At 36.5% G+C, this 19,933-nt stretch overlaps 1 protein-coding gene across 4 annotated transcripts in view; it reads right to left on the reverse strand.

Annotated features, from left to right (window-relative positions):
* Positions 1-11,335: 11,335 nt before the first annotated feature.
* Positions 11,336-19,933, reverse strand: part of LOC149559978 (eukaryotic translation initiation factor 3 subunit F-like) — a 30,825-nt gene continuing 22,227 nt past the window's right edge. For all 4 annotated transcript variants that reach the window (XM_089824382.1, XM_089824380.1, XM_089824379.1 and 1 more), the window contains exons 5-7: positions 12,115-12,236; positions 11,901-12,014; positions 11,336-11,750 (exon numbers count right to left, since the gene is read on the reverse strand). In XM_089824382.1, coding sequence (XP_089680508.1) covers positions 11,661-11,750; positions 11,901-12,014; positions 12,115-12,236 — 326 coding nt within the window. In that variant the 3' untranslated portion in view covers positions 11,336-11,660. The remainder of the gene's footprint in view (positions 11,751-11,900; positions 12,015-12,114; positions 12,237-19,933) is intronic.

Below are 19,933 nucleotides of genomic sequence, written 5' to 3' on the forward strand. Positions count from 1 at the left end.
GGTCAGACATATTGGTTTTATAAATAACTTGAGCCTACACAGTCAAACAAGGAAAATCAATTCCATTGCCCACGACAAGTGTACATGCAAAATTTGGATGCCATTCCCACTACTATGTAAAAATCATAGTTCGTTGGTGAAGTGATGTCGAAGGTGCTTAATTGTTGGTTCAAGTTGAGAATAACCATGGAAAATGTTTTGGTCATAATGTGATGAACAAAAATTATGCGTCAAAAATGATGGGGTGAAAGTGTTAATCAGTACGTGCTCACCTTAACAGTCACTGTAATCATCAACCCCTATCTAATTTGCTATCATCAACATGCATTAATTTTGAAAAGGTGATTGCAATGGACTCCCCGATGATGCCATTGGTGAAGACACATTCATGGGCTTGTAAGCATCCCCGCGATAAATTTATATATTAAGTGCAAAATTCCAAGTAGAATGCATCACACATGTTTGACTAAATGTTGATTGACAAAGGATGCTCGATCTCTGCTAAAGCTAATCATGGAATTACAAGAGTGAACTCAACTCTCTATGATAAAATTGGGAATTGATGATTAGAGTGCCTATGCAATCAAGTGAAATTATTGCCCATGCAAAAGTGACCAGATCTGAGCCATTTCCGAGACCCATCACCATTGTTTTGAGCCACTGGGGCAAAGTCAAGGCACATCTTCATAGTATGCCAAGTTGCACAAGAGATAGAGGTATGTCAAAGTAGAACTTCCTACGATACACTCAATATGCCCATGTCAACCCATGATACTCTAGGTTGTTACGAGAAGTCTCCTTGACAAGAGAGAGAGATACATGGTGCAATAATTGTCAAGATCTATGCGGGGTTAGCCAAGTTTGTCTCAACATTATCCATAGGTTTACAACTTCAGATACTTTAATGGAGGTATCCCCATAGCAGGAAGGTCTAAAAACCCAATTCATAAAGCCAAATCATTGGTTTTATTAAAATTATGTTTACAATTTATATTTATAGCTTCATCAAATATGCCTTCCTTATAGTGCCACACTGTGACATCAGGCCTTGTAGCTTTCCCATTGTTCAAAATGATCATACTATTGAAGACACTACATATCAGATATTCACGGTCATGGATCCACTTCAAAAAGGGAGAAGGCTTTTCAACAATGCTATTAGGAGAGGTCTCTTAACAATACAAAATCTTCTCAAAATTTGAGTGGCTTTGTGCATATGAAATCACCACAGTATTAGATGTAGTCATAAGAAGTCATTTTTCAACTCAATGCATGGAGTTCAATGAAATTTTCACATAGTATGTTTATGACAGCAAAAGAGATCTAGTTGGGTTATGTTAGAAGTAGTAGATGTCAACCCCAAATAGGAGTTGTTGGTTGAAAACCTCCACATATGCCACATGTTCATAGTGGGTATGCGATCTTTTGAAAGACTCAATAACATTAAATTAAGAAACCGAAGAAGTAAAACGACATTGGGAAATATCTCTAAAGCTTTAATTTCAAGATTCAGTTATGAAAACGAAAGGATGCCGCTTGGAATCTATTTATGGAGAGGAACTTAAGGATGAGAGGTTCTTCTTTTTCGCATGTCATAAGGGTACCAGGGAGGAGCATATGTTTTGTTTGTGACAAGGAAATAGGGGAAGATCATTTACTTTTCTACAAAAGTGGAGTGTAATCACAGGGACAAGGAAATCATGTGGTTTCTTTTGTTTTGTGTATAAAGCAAAGAGAAGTTTATATTTATTAAACCTTGTGGTCTGAATATATCTTTCTTGGATTGATATTGATGGTGTGATCAAGTCCCGTGGTCACTTATAGTTTGTAGAATAAATAGCATTTTCTTTCATTTTCTCTGCAATGCAAAGAATGATTGACTAAATGGCCATGTGGCTATTTGTTGATCTTTCTCTCTTTATTCTAATCTATAAATCTAGCAATTGCATTCATTTCATGTCTATGAATGAATGTCAAAAATCCTTAGTATCTTCAAGTTAAAGATACATCCTATTATTCAATTCATTGTAAATTTTTCAACGAGGGAGTTATACCTCTAAATTCATAGGAGAGTTATCTGCCTAAAATAACTCATCCAATTGTTAGTTTTGTTTGTTTTTCTTTCTATGCATTTAAGAGTCTTTATTTCATTATTGTTGAAGGACAAATATGTTTACTAACAAATTGGATGGCTCAATCCTGAGGACTCAATTGAGAAGTAAGGATTCATAGTCAAGCTCTCAATCCACAAACTCAAGTTGGAATCAAGAGGGAATTCAGCAAAGCACAGAAAAAATTTAACTACACGAGGAAATCTTCAAGAGGAAGCAAGAAAGATCAAGTTCGTGGGTCCACAAGTATGCGAGTGATTCAAGACAATTTTGTGAGGAAATTTTGAAGGATGGAGAAAATCACAAATGTTGAGGATACTCTACATGCCAAGACTTCAGCATAAGATGCGGATGATGATGTGGCAATTGTTTGCCTACTCCAATTAGAAAATTTTAGTTTTAAGCACAGTCAATCGCAATGTGCCAAGTGTCCTATTTTCTCATTGGCTATCAAAATCATTGTACTTTTCTTATTGGGCCACAAATTGGTGCCTTCATGTAATTGGTTGCAAATTTGGCAACCCTAACTAGGGTTTGTAAGAAGAAATCTCAGCCCTTGATCTTGAATCAATCTTGGCCCTTCACTGTGGTTGAGAAACTATAAAATGCCAAGGCCTTGTCATTTTTCATTCATTAGTTTAGAGGGTAAGATTAGAAAGCCAGGGTAGAATAGGCTAGCTAAGAGAGAGAGAGACTTGATGAATTTGTTGCTATAATACTTTTCAAAGTAACAATTAATTCATTGTTGATTTTTCATGGTGGATTACTTAATATTGCTTTGAAGTATTGCGTGGTTTCCTCAATCTTTCGCTTGGAGCGGATTTCTTTTCATGTTGAAGTAGTTCAATTGAATGGATTGTGGATGTTTAATTATTTTTCTCAAACAAAATCGGGCCACTAGCCTTTTGCCGATGGTAAGGGTGTCTTGTGTGGTAAGACGATTAAAACACTTAACTTCAATTGATGTTGAATCTTTGGTTTGCATCCAAGTGATGGGATTGGTGAGAGGATATTGATGTGAAAATCATTTATGTATTCCTTAGAAGCTTGCACTAGGGGAGTTGAGTTGTTGATTAGCCTCCATCTAGTAGAGTCCAACTCATCCATGATTCATTTCATTCCTAGCTAGAGGTAGTAGTGGCAGAAATTAAGTTTAATTTGAAGTGAAAGGGTTTTACTTTTTCGTTGCACGTTTTGAAGAAAAAAATTTATAAGTGCAAGAACTTATATATGTTGAATGAATAGTGTAACCTAAGTGATTACCAACAAATCACATTATTTCACTGAGCGAATGTCCACAACTAAATGAACCTTGAAGTCATTTCATGAACTTACTTTGCAGCTTAGCATGAGAGATGACCTCATATCAATAAAGGAGTGAAAAGTTGGTGTTTCACTATGAAACATGAAGTGTTTGATTTTGCATGCCGTAGTGCAATAAAACTCACATCAACACAACCAAGGCATGTTGTGTTTATTTGGGTTCTACATAATAATAATAAATTGCAATAGGCCAATGTGTGGTCGTGCAAGTATAAAAAGAGAGATTTGGGTAATGTTGTAAGCAATGAAGGGAGTCAACGAGTAGTAGAGATTCAAGGTAGCAAGTGTTGGGTTAGGAAACAAGAAGATTGATTGGTGGTTTGCGAGCACAAGTTTAGATCTTTCTTGGTGTTTCTACCAAACTGTTGTGTTATTACATATTTGGGTTGGCTAGATTTTGTTTAGATCTTGTGAGATCTTGCACAAGTGTTTATATAATTGCTTTGTATTTGACTGTAACCATGAATGCCTTACAGCCTGGCACATTCAATATAATCAATTGTTGATGAATAAAAGAGTTGGACTTTTTATCAAAGCTTGTGTTATGTGTTGTGCGAACACAAGTTTAGATCTTTCTTGGTGTTTCTACGAGATTGTTGTGTTATTACATATTTGGGTTGGCTAGGTTTTGTTTAGATCTTGTGAGATCTTGCGCAAGTGCTTATATAATTGCTTTGTATTTTACCATAACCATGAATGCCTTACAACCTAGCACATTGGATGTAATCAATTGTTGATGAATAAAAGAGTTGGACTTTTTATCAGAGCTTGTGTTGTGTGTTGTGTTTCCACTGTGAGTTTGTTTCCTAGGGGGCTTGGTCACCTCCATTAGAGCTTCACACAGCCTTGCACTGCATCCGGTGGTATCAGAGCAAAGATTTGATTTGGTTGGTGATTGTTAGAGTGTGATTGCAAAGATTTTGTGTGATTCTTATTGCATATCAATGTTCCTAGATTTGGGAAAACCTTCCTTGTTGTTCGTGCGAGGTGGCAGGTTGTGATCTAACTTGTAAGCAACGCAGGTTTCTCACAAAGTTTTTGGGTAGGGTTTGTTGCAGAGAGTTTTTCGAAGATCTTGGAAGATGTCTCCAATAAGATTGGACCCTAGGGTGATTGCAGATCTCTGGATGCGGCGAAGACTAAGATTTCAGAGAAATTTAGATTTGATTTAAATCTAAGATGGAGTTGATGAAAAATTATATGGTCATTGAGATCATGAGAGATGTAGTTGGTGTATCGAGGAATATGGGTATGAAAGATAGTTATTAGTAGTTGTTGAAGACTCTGAGGTTGTTGGATCCAGTGGTGAAGACAGAATCGATCAGATGGAGAGATTTGTGGAAGACAGAATTGGTTGGTTAGATAGATTTAGAGCTCAGTTGAAACTAAAGCATAAGATGCAGGTTTCGATTTCTCAAGTATGGAAGACTACTTTGAGTTAGAGGATATTATAGATCCTCTTTAAGTGAGGTTGGCACAAACTAAGCTGAAAGGACATGCTACTTCATGGTGGAAAGAATTGCAGAGATAGAGAAGATGAAGGTGAAATGAAGATCACTCGGTGGAGATTGATAGTGACAAAATTTAAGGCTAAGTTCATTCCTATTGATTATGAACTTGCATTGTTTACAAAGTTGCAAAATCTAAAACAAAAGGATATGACTGACGGATTATACAAGAGTTTTACAAATTAACAATTTGGTCTGGACATAAAGATCTTTCTCAGGAAAAGGTGGCTAGCTATCTTAATGGTTTGAGATTCCATATTCAAAATGAGATTGGTATGCTAAAAATTGATATGTTTGTGGAAGCTTCTCGATATGCTTTGAAAGCAGAAGATGAAGAGAAGACATCAAGGTAATTCTAAGAGAAGCACAAACACTCAATAACAGATAAATCGATTGCTAAAGATGAACCGAAACATGTTGAACCAAGGAGAATAATAGCTAGAGGTGGATTTAAGAAAAATTGTTATAATTGTGGTGGAGGACATAGATCTTTTGAATGCTCTCGTCGTAGTAGAAAAGTTGGTGATAATAGGATTGCTATAGTGAATGAGAATGAGGGCTAGCTGAATGAACCCGAGGTGGGAGATAGTATGTTGATTTAACGAGCATTGTTTGGTAAGAAGACGTTGAGTCCTTGTCAGAGAAGGAATTTGTTCAGGACTCAATGTAAGTTTGGATAAGATAAAATAATTATATTAATATCCAACAAAAGACCACAATGTGGGTCTATAGGACTGGAAGCTTACACCAAGAAAAAAGCATACAAACGGAGCACCAAACATTGTCCAAAAAAAGAACAAGTACAACAAATGAAGAAGAAAGCAAGAGACATCACGGAAGAGATTAGGTATCCGTCCTTACAAGAAAAACTCCAACAATGACAGATCAGTGTGGCTACCAAAGATCCTGTGATGAAGCTGAGTGCTATGAGAGGAGTGTTGCTGGCGAAGAGATCCCCTGAGAGATCTCAGGGATTTGGAATGGCTCGTGTTAGGGAAACCGTATGGTCACTTCACACCCCGAGCCAAAGCTAAGAGGGTGAGAAGGTTGTAATAAGTTGTGCCTGGGTCTCACTCCTGGGAAATGATAGGTGTAAAGTATGGTCACAAAGTTGTAAGGACTCACGGAGATAGAGCGCGATGCAATGTTGATCTGTGTACCTGAAAAAATCCGAGAGGGATCTGCAATCTCTAAACAGACAGATGTAAATGTTGGTATGTGATTGTGGATAGTGGTAGTATTGATAACCTAGATGGTTCAAAAACTTCGTTTGAAGAGAGAGACATCCCTATAAGATCAGTTGGTTACGAGATATACATGTTTTAGAAGTGAGGGAACAATGTCTTGTTGATTTTCATATTGGGCAATATGTGGATCTAGTGTTGTGTGATATTGTGGACATGAGTAGTTGTTACATATTTACTTGGTAGAGCTTGTAGGGTAGTGCATGATTATCTCAAACATATATTTACTATTGGGAACGGTGGCAGAAAGTTTTGTTGATTCCTTTGCAGGATACAAAACTCGATAGGAGAAACCTGAGTTTCAATAGGCAAGTTGAATTGAAGGATTCTCAAAGGGGTAGAGATGAGCATAGAAAACAAACCTAGTATTTGCAAAAGTGGAACAAAGGCAAGAGTGTACAAGTTGATAACTTGGGGGACGTGTATGTGAAGAATCAATTCAAGGTTTACGTGTTGAATCCTGAAATATGTTCTTCCAGCTGTCAAGAACATCTCTTTGCACCTTGGGTGTCTACTGGAGGAGCATCCTTGGGTGATTGGCAAACCTATATGTTGGACTAGCTCTTGACCTTGGAGTTGGACAACTCGATTGAAAGGAGGTGATGCTCGGTCACTACTGGAGTAGTTCTCTATTGTAGTTTCACCAGAGGGACTCGATGAGTGAAGGAACTCAATTATGCTAGTTGTGCTCAGTTGGTATCCTACTCGAAGGAACTCAATTTTGCTAGGTGTGCTCAGTTGGTATCCTACTCGATGTATCTTGTGCTCGGTGAACGTGAAGCTCAACGAAGGAAGGTGTTGAATATGCTCATTGACACTTTTGTGTGCTCAGTGGTTGTGTTGTTGTTGCTCGATGGCTTGGTTCATCATACAACTATTCTTGATTGTTTGGTCAGCCGACTAGTGCATTTTAATTTGTTAAGTGTGTGATCTTGATATGGATCAATCATGGGATGTGTGAGGACTTATTTAGGGTCTTGGTTCTTTCTCCTATGTGCATTTAATGATTGTTGTAAGTCAACTAAGGCATGTAATGTTTATTTGGGTTCTAAATGATGCTATTTGCGATAGGTCGACATGTGGTCATGCAATTTTAAAAAGAGTGGTTGGGGTAATTCTGTAGGCAGTGAAGGAAGTCAAGGAGTAGCAGAAATTCAAGGAAGGAATGGAGTGGCAAATTTGAGAGTAGAGCTCATAGCTAAGTGTGCGCTTAGCAAACAAAAAGATTATTTGATGGCTTGCGAGCACTAATTTAGATCTTTCTTGGTGTTTCTACTAGATTGTTGTGTTGTTACAAATCTGGGCTGACTAGGGTGGGTTTGGATCTTGTGAGATCTTGCAAAACTATTACTATAATTGCTTTGTATTTGGCCATAACTAAGAAATCCTTGCAGCTCAATAAATTCCAAGTTATCAATTGTTAATGAATAGAAGAGTTCGGATTTTTTGTCGGATCTTGTATTCTGTTATGTTTCCACTGTATGGTTGTTTGTTGGGGGCTTGGTCCAACAAATTGCATGTAATCAATTGTTGATGAATAAAAGAGTTTGGATTTTTTATCAAATCTTGTATTGTGTATTGTGTTTCCACTGTATCATTTTTTGTTGGGGGCTTGGTCACCTCAGCCTTGCAATGTGTCAGTTCACTCTTTGTACAGGTGACAACTCTCATGGTTTGCCCTGCTCTGAAGTAGAGACAGCATTATACTCCTAATATATTGCCAATCTCCACTTGTATATAGGATGAGAACTGGATTAAAAACCAGAACTCAAATATAAGTTCAACAATAGTGCTTGAAATTTCTCTAAAACTTCACCAATATAGAGATAACTCAAATAACTGTTAAAAATGATAAGTAGTTTGCCAAGATCAGTCAAAAAAGGAAGTACAATTAAATTTGTATTTGTGGTCTGTTCACTAATATTACATGAATCAGTTTCTACTTAATTCAATATGTTGATTGGAAAAAACAATTGTCGCTCACCACGAAACAAATGATTACAAATTATCCCAAAATATATCTATATAAATGATTATTGACATGCAAATGAAAGCCATCAGTAATGAGTACATTTATCTCTTTTATAGTTAAAACGGGTCCACTTATTGAAGATTCATTAGGTGCCCAGCAGCTTCAAATCTTTTCTTTTACTCCAAATATTCTCAACCAAAAATTGATACGACAGTTTACTGAAGATTCACTGGTCTCCAGATTAACAAATTGTTGATGCTTCCTATTTAAGCAGATGCTGCATCAGCTCTAAGATATATCTCCAACCAGATGTCATTATCAAAACATTCAAGCCTAATAATCTCCAGTGGATGGACAAAACCATCAATAAGGCACCATCATCCTACATAATTTGCAGTTAAGCAATAGGTATAGCAGCTGAAGTTACCATAATGGTAAAACAAATTAAATTTAAATTCACTTCCAGGGATAATAAGATCTTAAGACTGATAATGTGAGTCCATAGTATGACCATTAACAAACAATAGCTTGCTACGTAGTTTCACTCTAGCAGCAAACATAATCTGGTAGTCATTTTTGTTGTCCCGAATAAAAATACAAAAAAATTGGTTACTGGAAGAAGAGTGAAATGTCTGCACTTTTTTGTTGTTTATATTATATATATAAACAGTAAAAGATTCTATTTTTTATTTACTAAGATCATCATACACATTATTGAGGTTCAACAGATCTATTTTTTACCTACTCACTTATTCGCTGAGCTTTTCCTTAGATTTAAAATGAAAGCAACATATTTGTATAAGAAATGCTCCCTCAAGAAAACACTCATTTCATTGTTCCACATCCCAGCAAACAAACCCACTGGAGAAGAAATTCTTCAGGAAAAGGGCTTCTTCGTCTGCTGCTGAAAATCTACAGCTGTAAGAAAATATTTTCAAATAGCCATAATGATACAACAGGCAAATAGAATTTGAAGGATAGCTAGATTTATAGCTCAAGCGAAGAGCGAAGCATCGATATCTATTCCAACTACTCTAGATGTATAGCAAGATAGATTAACCCTGTGAGGCTACAAGAGGATGAACAAGGTGAATCTGAGGATTTGATGGACAGGCAGCCCATATATTACCATGGCCATTGGACTATTACACTCCTAGTTACTCATATTATCATCTAAAATAAACTATCATGAGATTTCTAATCAAAAAAAGTTAAAAAACTCATAGTTACACGAAACCAATTCAGGCAAGTGAAACAGATCAGTGGATTCATGATTTTTTTCCCCCAATTATGATTCGTGGAGGATTCGTGTGTGTGTGTGTGTGTGTGTGTGTGTGTGTGTGTGTGCATTATATATACAAAAAAATGAGAAATATACATAATTCTAAAACTAAATCATTTCATAGTATGAATTTGTGATTCTGGTATGTATCTATGGATCGAAGCCGTTCTGATTATACAAAAATAATAGGAAAAACAAAACAGAGCCCAAGCTCCCCCAACTTAGAGCCATCAAGAATTGCCTTTAGCACTACCCCTGTCCTAGTGAAGAGTCATGTCCTAAGGGTGTACCGATGGATAATTGTTATCGGTGGCTTTACTTTGTTACCCTTAAACAGTTATCCAGCCCTCTTCCACCTTTGCTGCAGCATCAGGTCAAGCCATCGAAACATTCAATGGAACAACAACATCCTGCAAGAGAGAGCCATCAAAGAGGGCAACCCACAACTCAGGAGCTGAAGACCTTCCTGTAAATAAAGCATTATCACCAATGCTACCAGAATTGGCAAACCAAGACACAATCACTAGAATTAGCAGCCTGAGCCACATTACAACCCTCATTCAGGGAATCAACAAGAATTAGTAGCCTAAGCCACGTTCCGACCCTCATTCACGGAATCAACAGGATTTGGCAAACAAGTCTCAGCACCCCCACCAACAATAACCTTATCAGCTCAAGAAGAAGCTGCAAGACTCGGAGAACCCTGCACTACCACCTGGGAGAAAATCTTTTGAGTATCAGATTTCTTCATAACAATGTAATGTTTCTGAAGCACCATTCCACCACAAAGCCCACATTTTCTTTTTCTCAAGACCACAATGAGCAGCCGCATGACCAGTTTTAAAACATCTTCTACACCTAGAGGTAGCCCATTCATAGTCCAAAATCTGAACCCAGCTGCCCTTAGAAGAGTTATTCAAGATCTCAGCAGGCAACCCTTTATAAACATCTATTTTGACTAAAATACGGGCAAAAAGTGGAGTGAAAAATATCAGTTGAAACAGCATCAACCATCAAAAATTCCATGAGTGCATCTCTCACTTCCTCAAAAAGAACATCAACCCACAGATGAAGGGGGATCTTATGAACTGTTTCAGAAAAAGGACTGAAATCAGAGAGCTGTGGTTTTACCATTACCATAAACTTGTCTTCCCAGCTTAAAAAATGATCACATGAGATTATATTTATGTCCTGAGCATCCTCAAATTTTCCAATAAAACAAATCCTTGCCACAGGATAAATATGCATTGTACCCAAAAGGAGAGGCTCCCACAATTGTGAGATAGAAGCATGCAGCTGAGGAAGATGGGGCCAAAAATCCTTGAATCAACTAGATAACAGCATGAGAGGAGAAAACAGAAACAGTGCGATCGATTTTCTCCTCCGTCTCCAAATTCAAAATCATGAAAATGGAACTTGAAACTAGAATAAACCCTCTGTCCCCCATCTCCCACACCAGGACAAGAAGCCAACAAACCAGCAGCAGCAGAAACCCTAGTGGTCGACAGGACAGAAGGCAAGAATGGCAACAGGAGGGGCATATGGAACAGACACAGAAAGGGGGAGCCTACTACCTGCAACAGTAACTAGTCTGCATAGGAGAAACGCCCCCATCCATAGAGGCAGCACACGCAGCAGAGGGTCCGCTTGAAAACACAGAGCATGAGTTCTGAGGCACAGGAGAAGGCAAGGAAACCATTGTGGGAGTATGTATCCACACTGAGTTTTATAAAGTCCAAATCTGGAAATAGCATCTTAAAAAAGCTAGAACGTTTCCCATCAAACTTAAAATGCACACCATTGTTTGCATAATTCCAACTAAAAGCACAATCACTGGCTAAGAGTTTAACAGGGTGTAGTCATTGAACTATGCATTTGGATGAATGAGAGTGCTATAACAAAAGCCTCACAGAAGGCACCAGTGCTGTTCATTTCAATTCAATCATATACAATATTCACTATTTGAAACTGCATACAAATAGCATATAGCCGGTTAGCTGTGCTTGATATAACTGGAAATAAAATAAATTTAACCCTCACAAGATTGAAAAAACTGATTATTTTCCCTCAGAGATTGTAACAGAACTCTCAACATTGCTCCTCCGAGTACTAACAAGCCAAACCTGGAAAATTTGGTCAAAGATTTGTGATCTCCATTCACATTCATGGATGTTCAAAAATGTTAAAAGAAATAAAGTTCAACACATCCTGTTTGTATCATCATAGTATCTGTGCAGCTGTATTCAGCTTCTCTGCAAGAGTGAGCTGAGATTTCGTGAGGCCGGCTAAGTAGATCACTAGAAGCAGATCCTGCAATAACAAAAATCCATCCACTTTGAGATTTAATCAAGTAAATGCTAAATAAAGAAAAAAAAGCACAAACTAGAATACATCAATCTCCTCTACTTCCATCCTAAAGCTGCCATAAGTAGTAGCATATTGAGTTGAATGATGTTATACCTGTATGCTGTCATTAAATAGTTTGTCAAATGCATCTGATGAGATCTTTGGAATAGCTGCCATCGTGTCCATAAGATATCTCCCAACATTATTATCAGGAGCAATTTGACCTCGCTAAGAGAATAATTGCTTACGTAAGACAATAGTGTACACATGCCTGTCTATCCATTTTTGTCAATTCATAAAAGTTTAACCTCAGATAGACACCACTCACCACTACATCATCAACATACTTGAAGACATCCTCTATAAGAGCAAGCAACCTCTCCATGGTAGCCTCCAGCCCTTCCAGATCATTTGGAAGTTTGTCCACTATTGTTTTCTTCAACACATCAACTGCAATTGTAATTTTTAACTCATTACATCTTTTGCCAGCTTTAATAACACAAAGAACAAATTGATTTGGTTTCAAATCAGAAATCTATGTAAAGACAGTATCCACAAAATACATTAATAAGAACAAAAGATATAAGAATACCAACAATATATAAAGTATATTCATGAGCTGTGTGATCAGTCATATAAAGGGCAATTAACATAACAGATCTTTATCATATAAAGCTAAGTTAATCAGCTATTTCCCTGTGCGCATTGAACTGTGTGGATGATTCATGTTGAAGTTTAAGAAGTATTTAATACTTATTTTTTGTTTGCTTGAAATAGTACCAAGGAAAGAGGGTGCTGCACATTCTGAGAAGGAAGCATCCCTTTGCAAAAGGAAGATTATGATAATTGTAAAGTGTATTCAGATCTGCATTAATTTTACTATGTCCAATGACCATACAGCCGCAACATAGCAAAGCAATTATACTGTGATTGTCTACCTATTTTATCTCTATTTATTAATCATATATAAATTTCTAAGGTTTTGCACAGTTCGCATCCAGGATTACTTTAAAAGTTCTTGAAAGTTAAACCACCAAAAAATTATTTCTCTGTGTTGCATTGCAAATACATCCGGATGGCATTGCTGCCAATCATTTAAAGATCACTATTTACCATTGATGGCATTAATTAAAATCACCTTGTTGTCACTACGTCTGCCTTGACCTGAGTTGTAGTTATACTGATACATTTATTTCTATCTGCATGTTGAACATTAACCTGTAAATTGATCCTTGCACTAATGAATATCTACATCCACTAATTTGGTGATGATTTGTATACTGGTGACCACAAACAATCAAGTGAAAAAAAATTACCATCCACAAACTGGTGCATTCTCTCACCTTGCCTTATAATGTCCCCTTTCTGAAATAGGCTTTAGTAATAAATAAGAATAATAAAATTAAGATATAAAAAATAATAAATTTAAAAAATGAAATATAATATTAATAACAATTAACTAAATTTTACGAAAGGTAAAGAGATATCTAATGAAGAGTTCTGACTCCCTCAAAAAAAGACTTAAAAGGGAGGAGAGTTAATTTGAAAGGGGATATGGATGAACAAAAGAGCCCAGGAAGCAAGGTTGCATGGGGACGGGGGTAGTTAGGTACTTGTGAAGTTTTCACATCATCACCCCAAATTTTGGGAACCCCCTTTTTCTTGATCGCCTTGGCAAAAGAATTTTGACGTTGTCCAAAATTTCCGATTTTAGAAAAAAATTCGCCTTAGACACCTTCGGGCCAAGGGAAGGAGGTTAGATTTGTTTTTTCATCCAGTTTTAACTTCATTTTCCGAAACTAGTAATTTTATCCTTAGGCTGAACAAATTTCAAAGACAACATTTTCTCGATAATTTGTACTATACTTGGCAGGGTAAATTTGCAAAATTTTGGGTTTAGAGAGTTTTTATTTTGAAAATTGGATGTAATTATATAATCTTTAGCATTTTCAAAATAAATTTTTTAGATTTAATTATTTCAGAAAATTTTAATTTTTGGTGAAAAAATAATTGTGATGGTAAAATCAAATTAGAAAATCCATTTTAGATGCGAGAGAAATGATTTATTTTTGTTAAAAAAAATTAAAATCGCACTACACAATCAATTTTGGATTAAACTGCAAAAATTGGTGTTAAATAGGTTAAATTTGCTTTGAAGATTTTTTTTAAATATTTAAAGAGATTGATAAATTAAAATTGAAAAAATTGATTTTGGCTTGCCAAATCCAATTTTAAATGATATTTTAATTACTAAAACATCATTAAATGAAAATGTTTAGCATCTCCAAGGTTTTATTAATTTAATTTTTGCAATTTTGGTCTTAACTGGCAATTAAAAATGTAAAATTTCACTATGGCAAAATTAATTTTTAGCTTGGCATTTAATCTGGGCCAGAATTGTGCACTATTAAATTTTCTCTCTCCCAAGGCTAGTCGGCCAGCTAGGAGGAGTGGGTAGAGTTGGGTATAAGAAGGCTTCCCCCTTCCTTCATTTCTCATTCCACAAGCAGGTCTCTTCCTTTCCTTGGTAATTTTGATGCAGCCTTCTTCCATTTTTGGTGATTTTACTTTGCAATGGGAGAACATTATCAAACTTAGCGATTTTTGCAAGGAGCAGATTTTTATGTTTGACGTCTGATTTTTTTCTTCCAAAAAGAGCTGCGATTTTTCACCCTAGCCGAAATTTGTGGAGGTCTAATTCTCCTAGGTTCGACGATTTTTGTTGATGAAGAAGTACATGATCAAGGACCTGATTTTTGGCACATGCATGGGCAATCTCAAGAGGACAAAATTCTGATTTTTTCCAGCTAGGGCATCATTATTTACAAAACGCTTGAAATTCTTAGGTCTAATCCGAACTCCAAAGAAGACCCGGCTATTGGTAAAAGTGGATTCAATTCGTTCTAGAGTTGAAAGGTGGTTCTTAAGAGGATTTCACTCCTTGTTCTTGTCTGGTTTTGTTTATCTTGGTTCTTCTTGCATTCATCATCCACCGCTTCATCAACCCATCTATAGATTGAAGATTGGAGAAATAAGTGTAGAATTCATGATAGGACATTTGGCGAGGCAAATATAAGCTAGACCACCCTAGGAATGAAGTTGGGAGATATAAGTGTAGTCCATCCTAAGGGAATGAAGGGGCAGAAATAAGTGGTAGTCCTACCCCTAGGTTGAAGATTGGAGATTGATAAGTGTAGTGATAAGACTTGGCGAGGCAAAAATAAGTTAAAATCCATCAATAGAAAGAAGGTTGGAGATCAATAAGGGTAGTCCATATCACTTAAAACGAAGAGATAGAAATTAAGTGTTTAGGATGGTAGATGTTAGTGCAAGTAAGAACCCTAACGGAACAAATTCTAAGAAAGACAAAGAGGATATGATGCCCAAAACCACCTTCTCAAAAATGAGACGAATTACCGATACCAATATCAGTATAGTAAACATGATATAGTTGAGAGACAAACAATGGATCAGGCTGCCAAGTTCCACCAAGATAATCAAGATGCCTACTTCACTCTCCTAGAACAGAATTGGGTACATGAAGGCAAGAAGGGAGTCACCAAGGCGTCAAGGTTCACCCAATCAAACTTCAAATCAAAGTATGGCAACCTCATTGTGCTGCTCAACTGAGTCATGGGCGTCTCACAAAGTATGCAATTCGAGAATTGGATGTATTACTTTATTGATGAAATTGCAAATGGAACACGCAAATTTGATTGGAATTATAAGTGAAAATCTAGAATTAGAACTTAGGGCAGTGCAAAATTAGAAGCAATTCCACATGGAGTCCTAGCCCTTCTATTTGATTGCAAGCCGGCAAAGGTGAAATCAGGTGAAGGGCGAATTTGATTGAAGATTGAGATTCAAGAAGCCCTGCAATTTCAAGAAAAAGCGGATTAGCAGAAGAGATTTGAAAATATTTGAGGCTAGGCAAGGCTTGGCTATTCGTGCAAGCTAGCTTGGTTGGATTCGTATGGGAAGGTTCGAAGACCAAGAAGGTTAAGGAAGGCCAGGATAATGGGGGAGGTTAAGTTCGATTTCAAGGTAGTGGCCAAGAGCAAGGCTCTCAATTTGCAAAGAAGTTCATATCCAAGTAAGCCATCGAGGCCAAGGCAAGATTACCCCAAGTGCATGAAGACCTCATCCTTTCAAGGTCAAGACATCAAGTACAAGCAAAGTGCGAGTGGTGATGAGAAAGTTTCTAAGGACAAGCTCAAGCATCCAAGGCTTCACCTTATCTCAAGGATTGAATAAAGTTAATAAGATAAGGTTGATGAGGTGGCACTTTCATGTGCATGCAATCAAATCATGCCTAGTATCCTATGTTCTCATTATTATTGTAATTTTCTCATTGGCCCACAAAGTTGGTGCCCTCGTGTAATTGGTTGAATAATGGTAACCCTAATTAGGGTTTGTAAGATATAATCTTGGCCCTTGATTTTGCCTCTTAATCTTGGCCATTCATTGTAATTTGGAGCTTCTATATAAGGCCATTTTGCTCTCATTTGTAAGGGAGTTATGTTGAAGAATTGTTGCCAAAATACTATCAAAATTGTTCTCTATTCATTGTTGTGGCTTGCATGGTGCATATACATGATCATTTTGGTGTATTGCATGGTTCTTCTCATCTCTCAAATTAAAGTAGGATTTCATTTCATGTTGTTAGAGTAGAAGTAAATGGCTAATTGTATGGTGATGTTAGTGAATGTTTGATAGGGACCTATATACTAGGCCACTAGCACCCTAGCGGCTTGTTGGGAAGCCTTGTGTGGTAATCTAGTCCAATCGCTCCTAAGTTCTACTTGCATATTATCTTTCGCTTGTACTTCATGTTGGGTTGGAAGATAGGTGTCAATGTGAAAATCCTAAGAGTATCCCTTAGAATCATCACACCAATGGAGGTAGCACTGCTGGCAAGCTTTCATTTGGTTAGATCCCCATCCATTTCCTAATTTCTCCATCCATAGTAGTAGTAGAGCAATAAGCATTTAGTGGTAGGAGTAGTTGAAAGTGAAAGTGATCAAGGAGAAAAAAAAAAAAAGTCAAGCAAGCTAAGTACCACCAAGTTATCTTCGAATGAATAACATAAGCCTGCCTACGTGATTACCAGCAAATCACATCGATATACTGAGTTAGTATCCACAGGTGTAAGGAACATTGGAGTTCTTGCTTATGTCTTCATAAGTATTAACTTTTCAAGAGAGGAATTGAGGACTTGATATTCCATATCAAGTGTTTAATTGCCATATGTTATGTAGTGGTACAAAACTGACATCAACAATACTTAAGGTAAGGGTACGGGTATAGCTATTTTTCCAAAATAGAGGACGGGGATACACACTTGAGTGCATCAAAAAAATTAACATAATTTAATATTTATAGAAAAACTGAAAACATAAGTCATTATGATGGTTTTCAAAACAGATGTAATGTATTGTCTTCGATTGCAGATTTGCAATATGTTTGTAATAATTATATATGCTAAATGCTTAAATGCATAACAGAGAAGACAGATTTTAAACATGAACAAGAAGATCATAAATCATATAAAAATGGCATATTGCAAATGGAAAACTAAAACTGAACAGTGATAAAGTTTGCCATTAATCAATATTAAAGTTCCAAACTGATTACGTATTGAATCAAACTTGATAAAACAAGCTGACATGCAAACAAAATCAGAAATCTTAATGAAGATCCCTAGCTATGATGCTCTCCACAGAGTATCCAATACTTGGGCACGCGTCCTAGGGGTGTGGGTACGAGTACCCATGCAACAAGCCAGAAATTAAAGAAAAAAGGATTAATGGAAGAAAAAAGGAATGTGTAGAAAATAAGTTTATGTTTCAAAAGGAAGAAATTACAAAGGTTGTAACTCTTTGAAAGGGTTGTGATCATAGTAACACAAAGAACACCCCCCCCCCCAACTTTTGCCCCACATCTCCGAGATGGGATGCACAAAGGACTTGGGGACTTCAACCCCTCGTCCCCCAACAGAGACACCAGATTCCACCACCTCTGGCAAGGATGGAGGGATGTGGTGTTGACTATTTGTTGTTTCGACTATTTATGTTCAATGTTTCAACTCAATGCAATGTTCAAATATTTACTCTTTTACATATTTATATCTTATATTGCAATACATCTCTTCATAACTAGCATTTTAAGTACTGTATGTATGATATATACAAATACCATTGTCGCTCACCACCATCCCCCCATCATCCCCAAATTAAGGCCCCTCTATCCCTCGTCCCATGAACTTTGTCCCCCCATTCCATCATGCACCCATAACTCGGAGACTATGGTTCTGATTATGAAGGGATGTGACTTCACGTAAGGGTAGTGATTATCAAGGGTTGTGACTCTTCGAATGAGGGCCCATTATGAAGTATTGTGACTCTTTCCAAAAGTTAGACATGATGGAGAGGTGTGATCTGTCCTGCTCATTTGAAGATATAAAAGAGAAGAAGAATCGGATGGAATGGATAAAAAGGAATGAAGATCTAGACCAAATTTAGCCTTTGGGGCATAAGTAGAAAAGGAGGAAACTGAAATAAGAATTAAAAAGGAAAGACAAAATAAAATATGTAGATATAGGAGTGGATATGCAGAACTTAAATAGTATATGTGCAGATTTGAAAAGCAGTAAAGACGGATTTGAGAAGTGAAGATAACTGAAGGTTAAAAGAGGAATGAAAGAAGGAGCATTTGAAGAAGACATGGGGAGATCAACTTGGGGAACAAATTATAAAATATATTCTCAAAGGCAACAATAAAAGTGTCAACTCAAATCTGATGCAAAGAGGTGACCCTTTCTCTTGTCAATTATGAAAGGGAAGCTCAATCCAAGCAAATATCAACACTCATCAATACATAATGCAACCAACTTGTTGGTTCCCAAAACAGCAGATTGGAAATCCGAAAGCCTACCACTTCTCTAGTAGGATTCCGCAATCAATTTTGGCCAGCAAACGAGAATCAACTTGATTCCCTTGCACTTTAGGCTCCGCTACACCTAGGTGGGTAGACCTTCTCCTCGAACCTGATCACTTGGTTTAAAGCTTTTCTAAAGCGAATTTAAGCTTTGGAGTTCTCTGGCTAGCAAGGTCCTTGAACACGATGAAAATGAAACTGAATGCTAACTACTTGAAATAATTGAATATTTTGTATAAGATTTGTTAATAATGAATTTGATGCTTGTAGGAAGGAATATATAGATATTTTGACTTCAATAATTGAAAGACCAAACATTATGCAATCTTAAATTAGTCCAAATTGAACTTTTAACTCCTATGGTAGGGAGACAAACTGGACACAGGTACGAAAACAATTTGATATTTCACAATATCTATGATGATCGAATTTAAAATGGTAAATGGCCATGTCCACTTAACTAATATTTAAATTGTATACAGAATTCAAAAAATAATTACAAAGGACGAATTCATCTGCAATTTAAATCCCCGCGCTTTTGATAATAAACAAAGGATATTTATTTTATTATTAAAATAAAATAATTGAATTTATATTAAAAAGTCATATTATGCTCCTTATCCCTCTGTACAAATAATATATAAAATACTTCTTTATAGAGTGTTTTTCTTCAAATATTGAATTGTCTTTTTACAAATAAATTCTCCCTTATTAGTCCTTTTCCTTTGCCCCACCTCTATTTTTTTTTCTCGGGAAGCATAGACGATATTCTAAAGTTCGTGTGCTAAGATTAAATAAATCTATTTATTAAATACAAATTCCAAATTTCCTATTGTCTAATCCTATTTTTGCTGGGGTTTTTGTGATTTTTTAGAATTAATAAAAGGATAAACAGCTGTATACAATTAATGTTCATTTATGACATATCATAAAGGAGAAGAAAGTCGGTGAGTAAAAAGGTGTAGTAAATGTCGTAGTTGAAGCAACAACACCGCCATTGTAGGCAAGTTTAAAAAATTGTGGATTGTATTTCAGTTTTCACATTGCTGAGTACTAGGTATTGAAGCTCTAGAGTTGAAGCCAAAGACATCAGGTATGTAGCTATCTTTCCCTCGCTCCAAAGATATGGCTGTATTCGTTTCGGATGCATTTTCTGGTATGAATGCAATGCTTTTTAGGAGCGATTTACAGCGGGTCCATTTATCAGAAAT

Source organism: Cupressus sempervirens, chromosome 4, assembly GCF_028749045.1.
Source record: "Cupressus sempervirens isolate cs-2001-9-10 chromosome 4, ASM2874904v1, whole genome shotgun sequence".
In the NCBI taxonomy this organism is placed as follows: domain Eukaryota; kingdom Viridiplantae; phylum Streptophyta; class Pinopsida; order Cupressales; family Cupressaceae; genus Cupressus; species Cupressus sempervirens.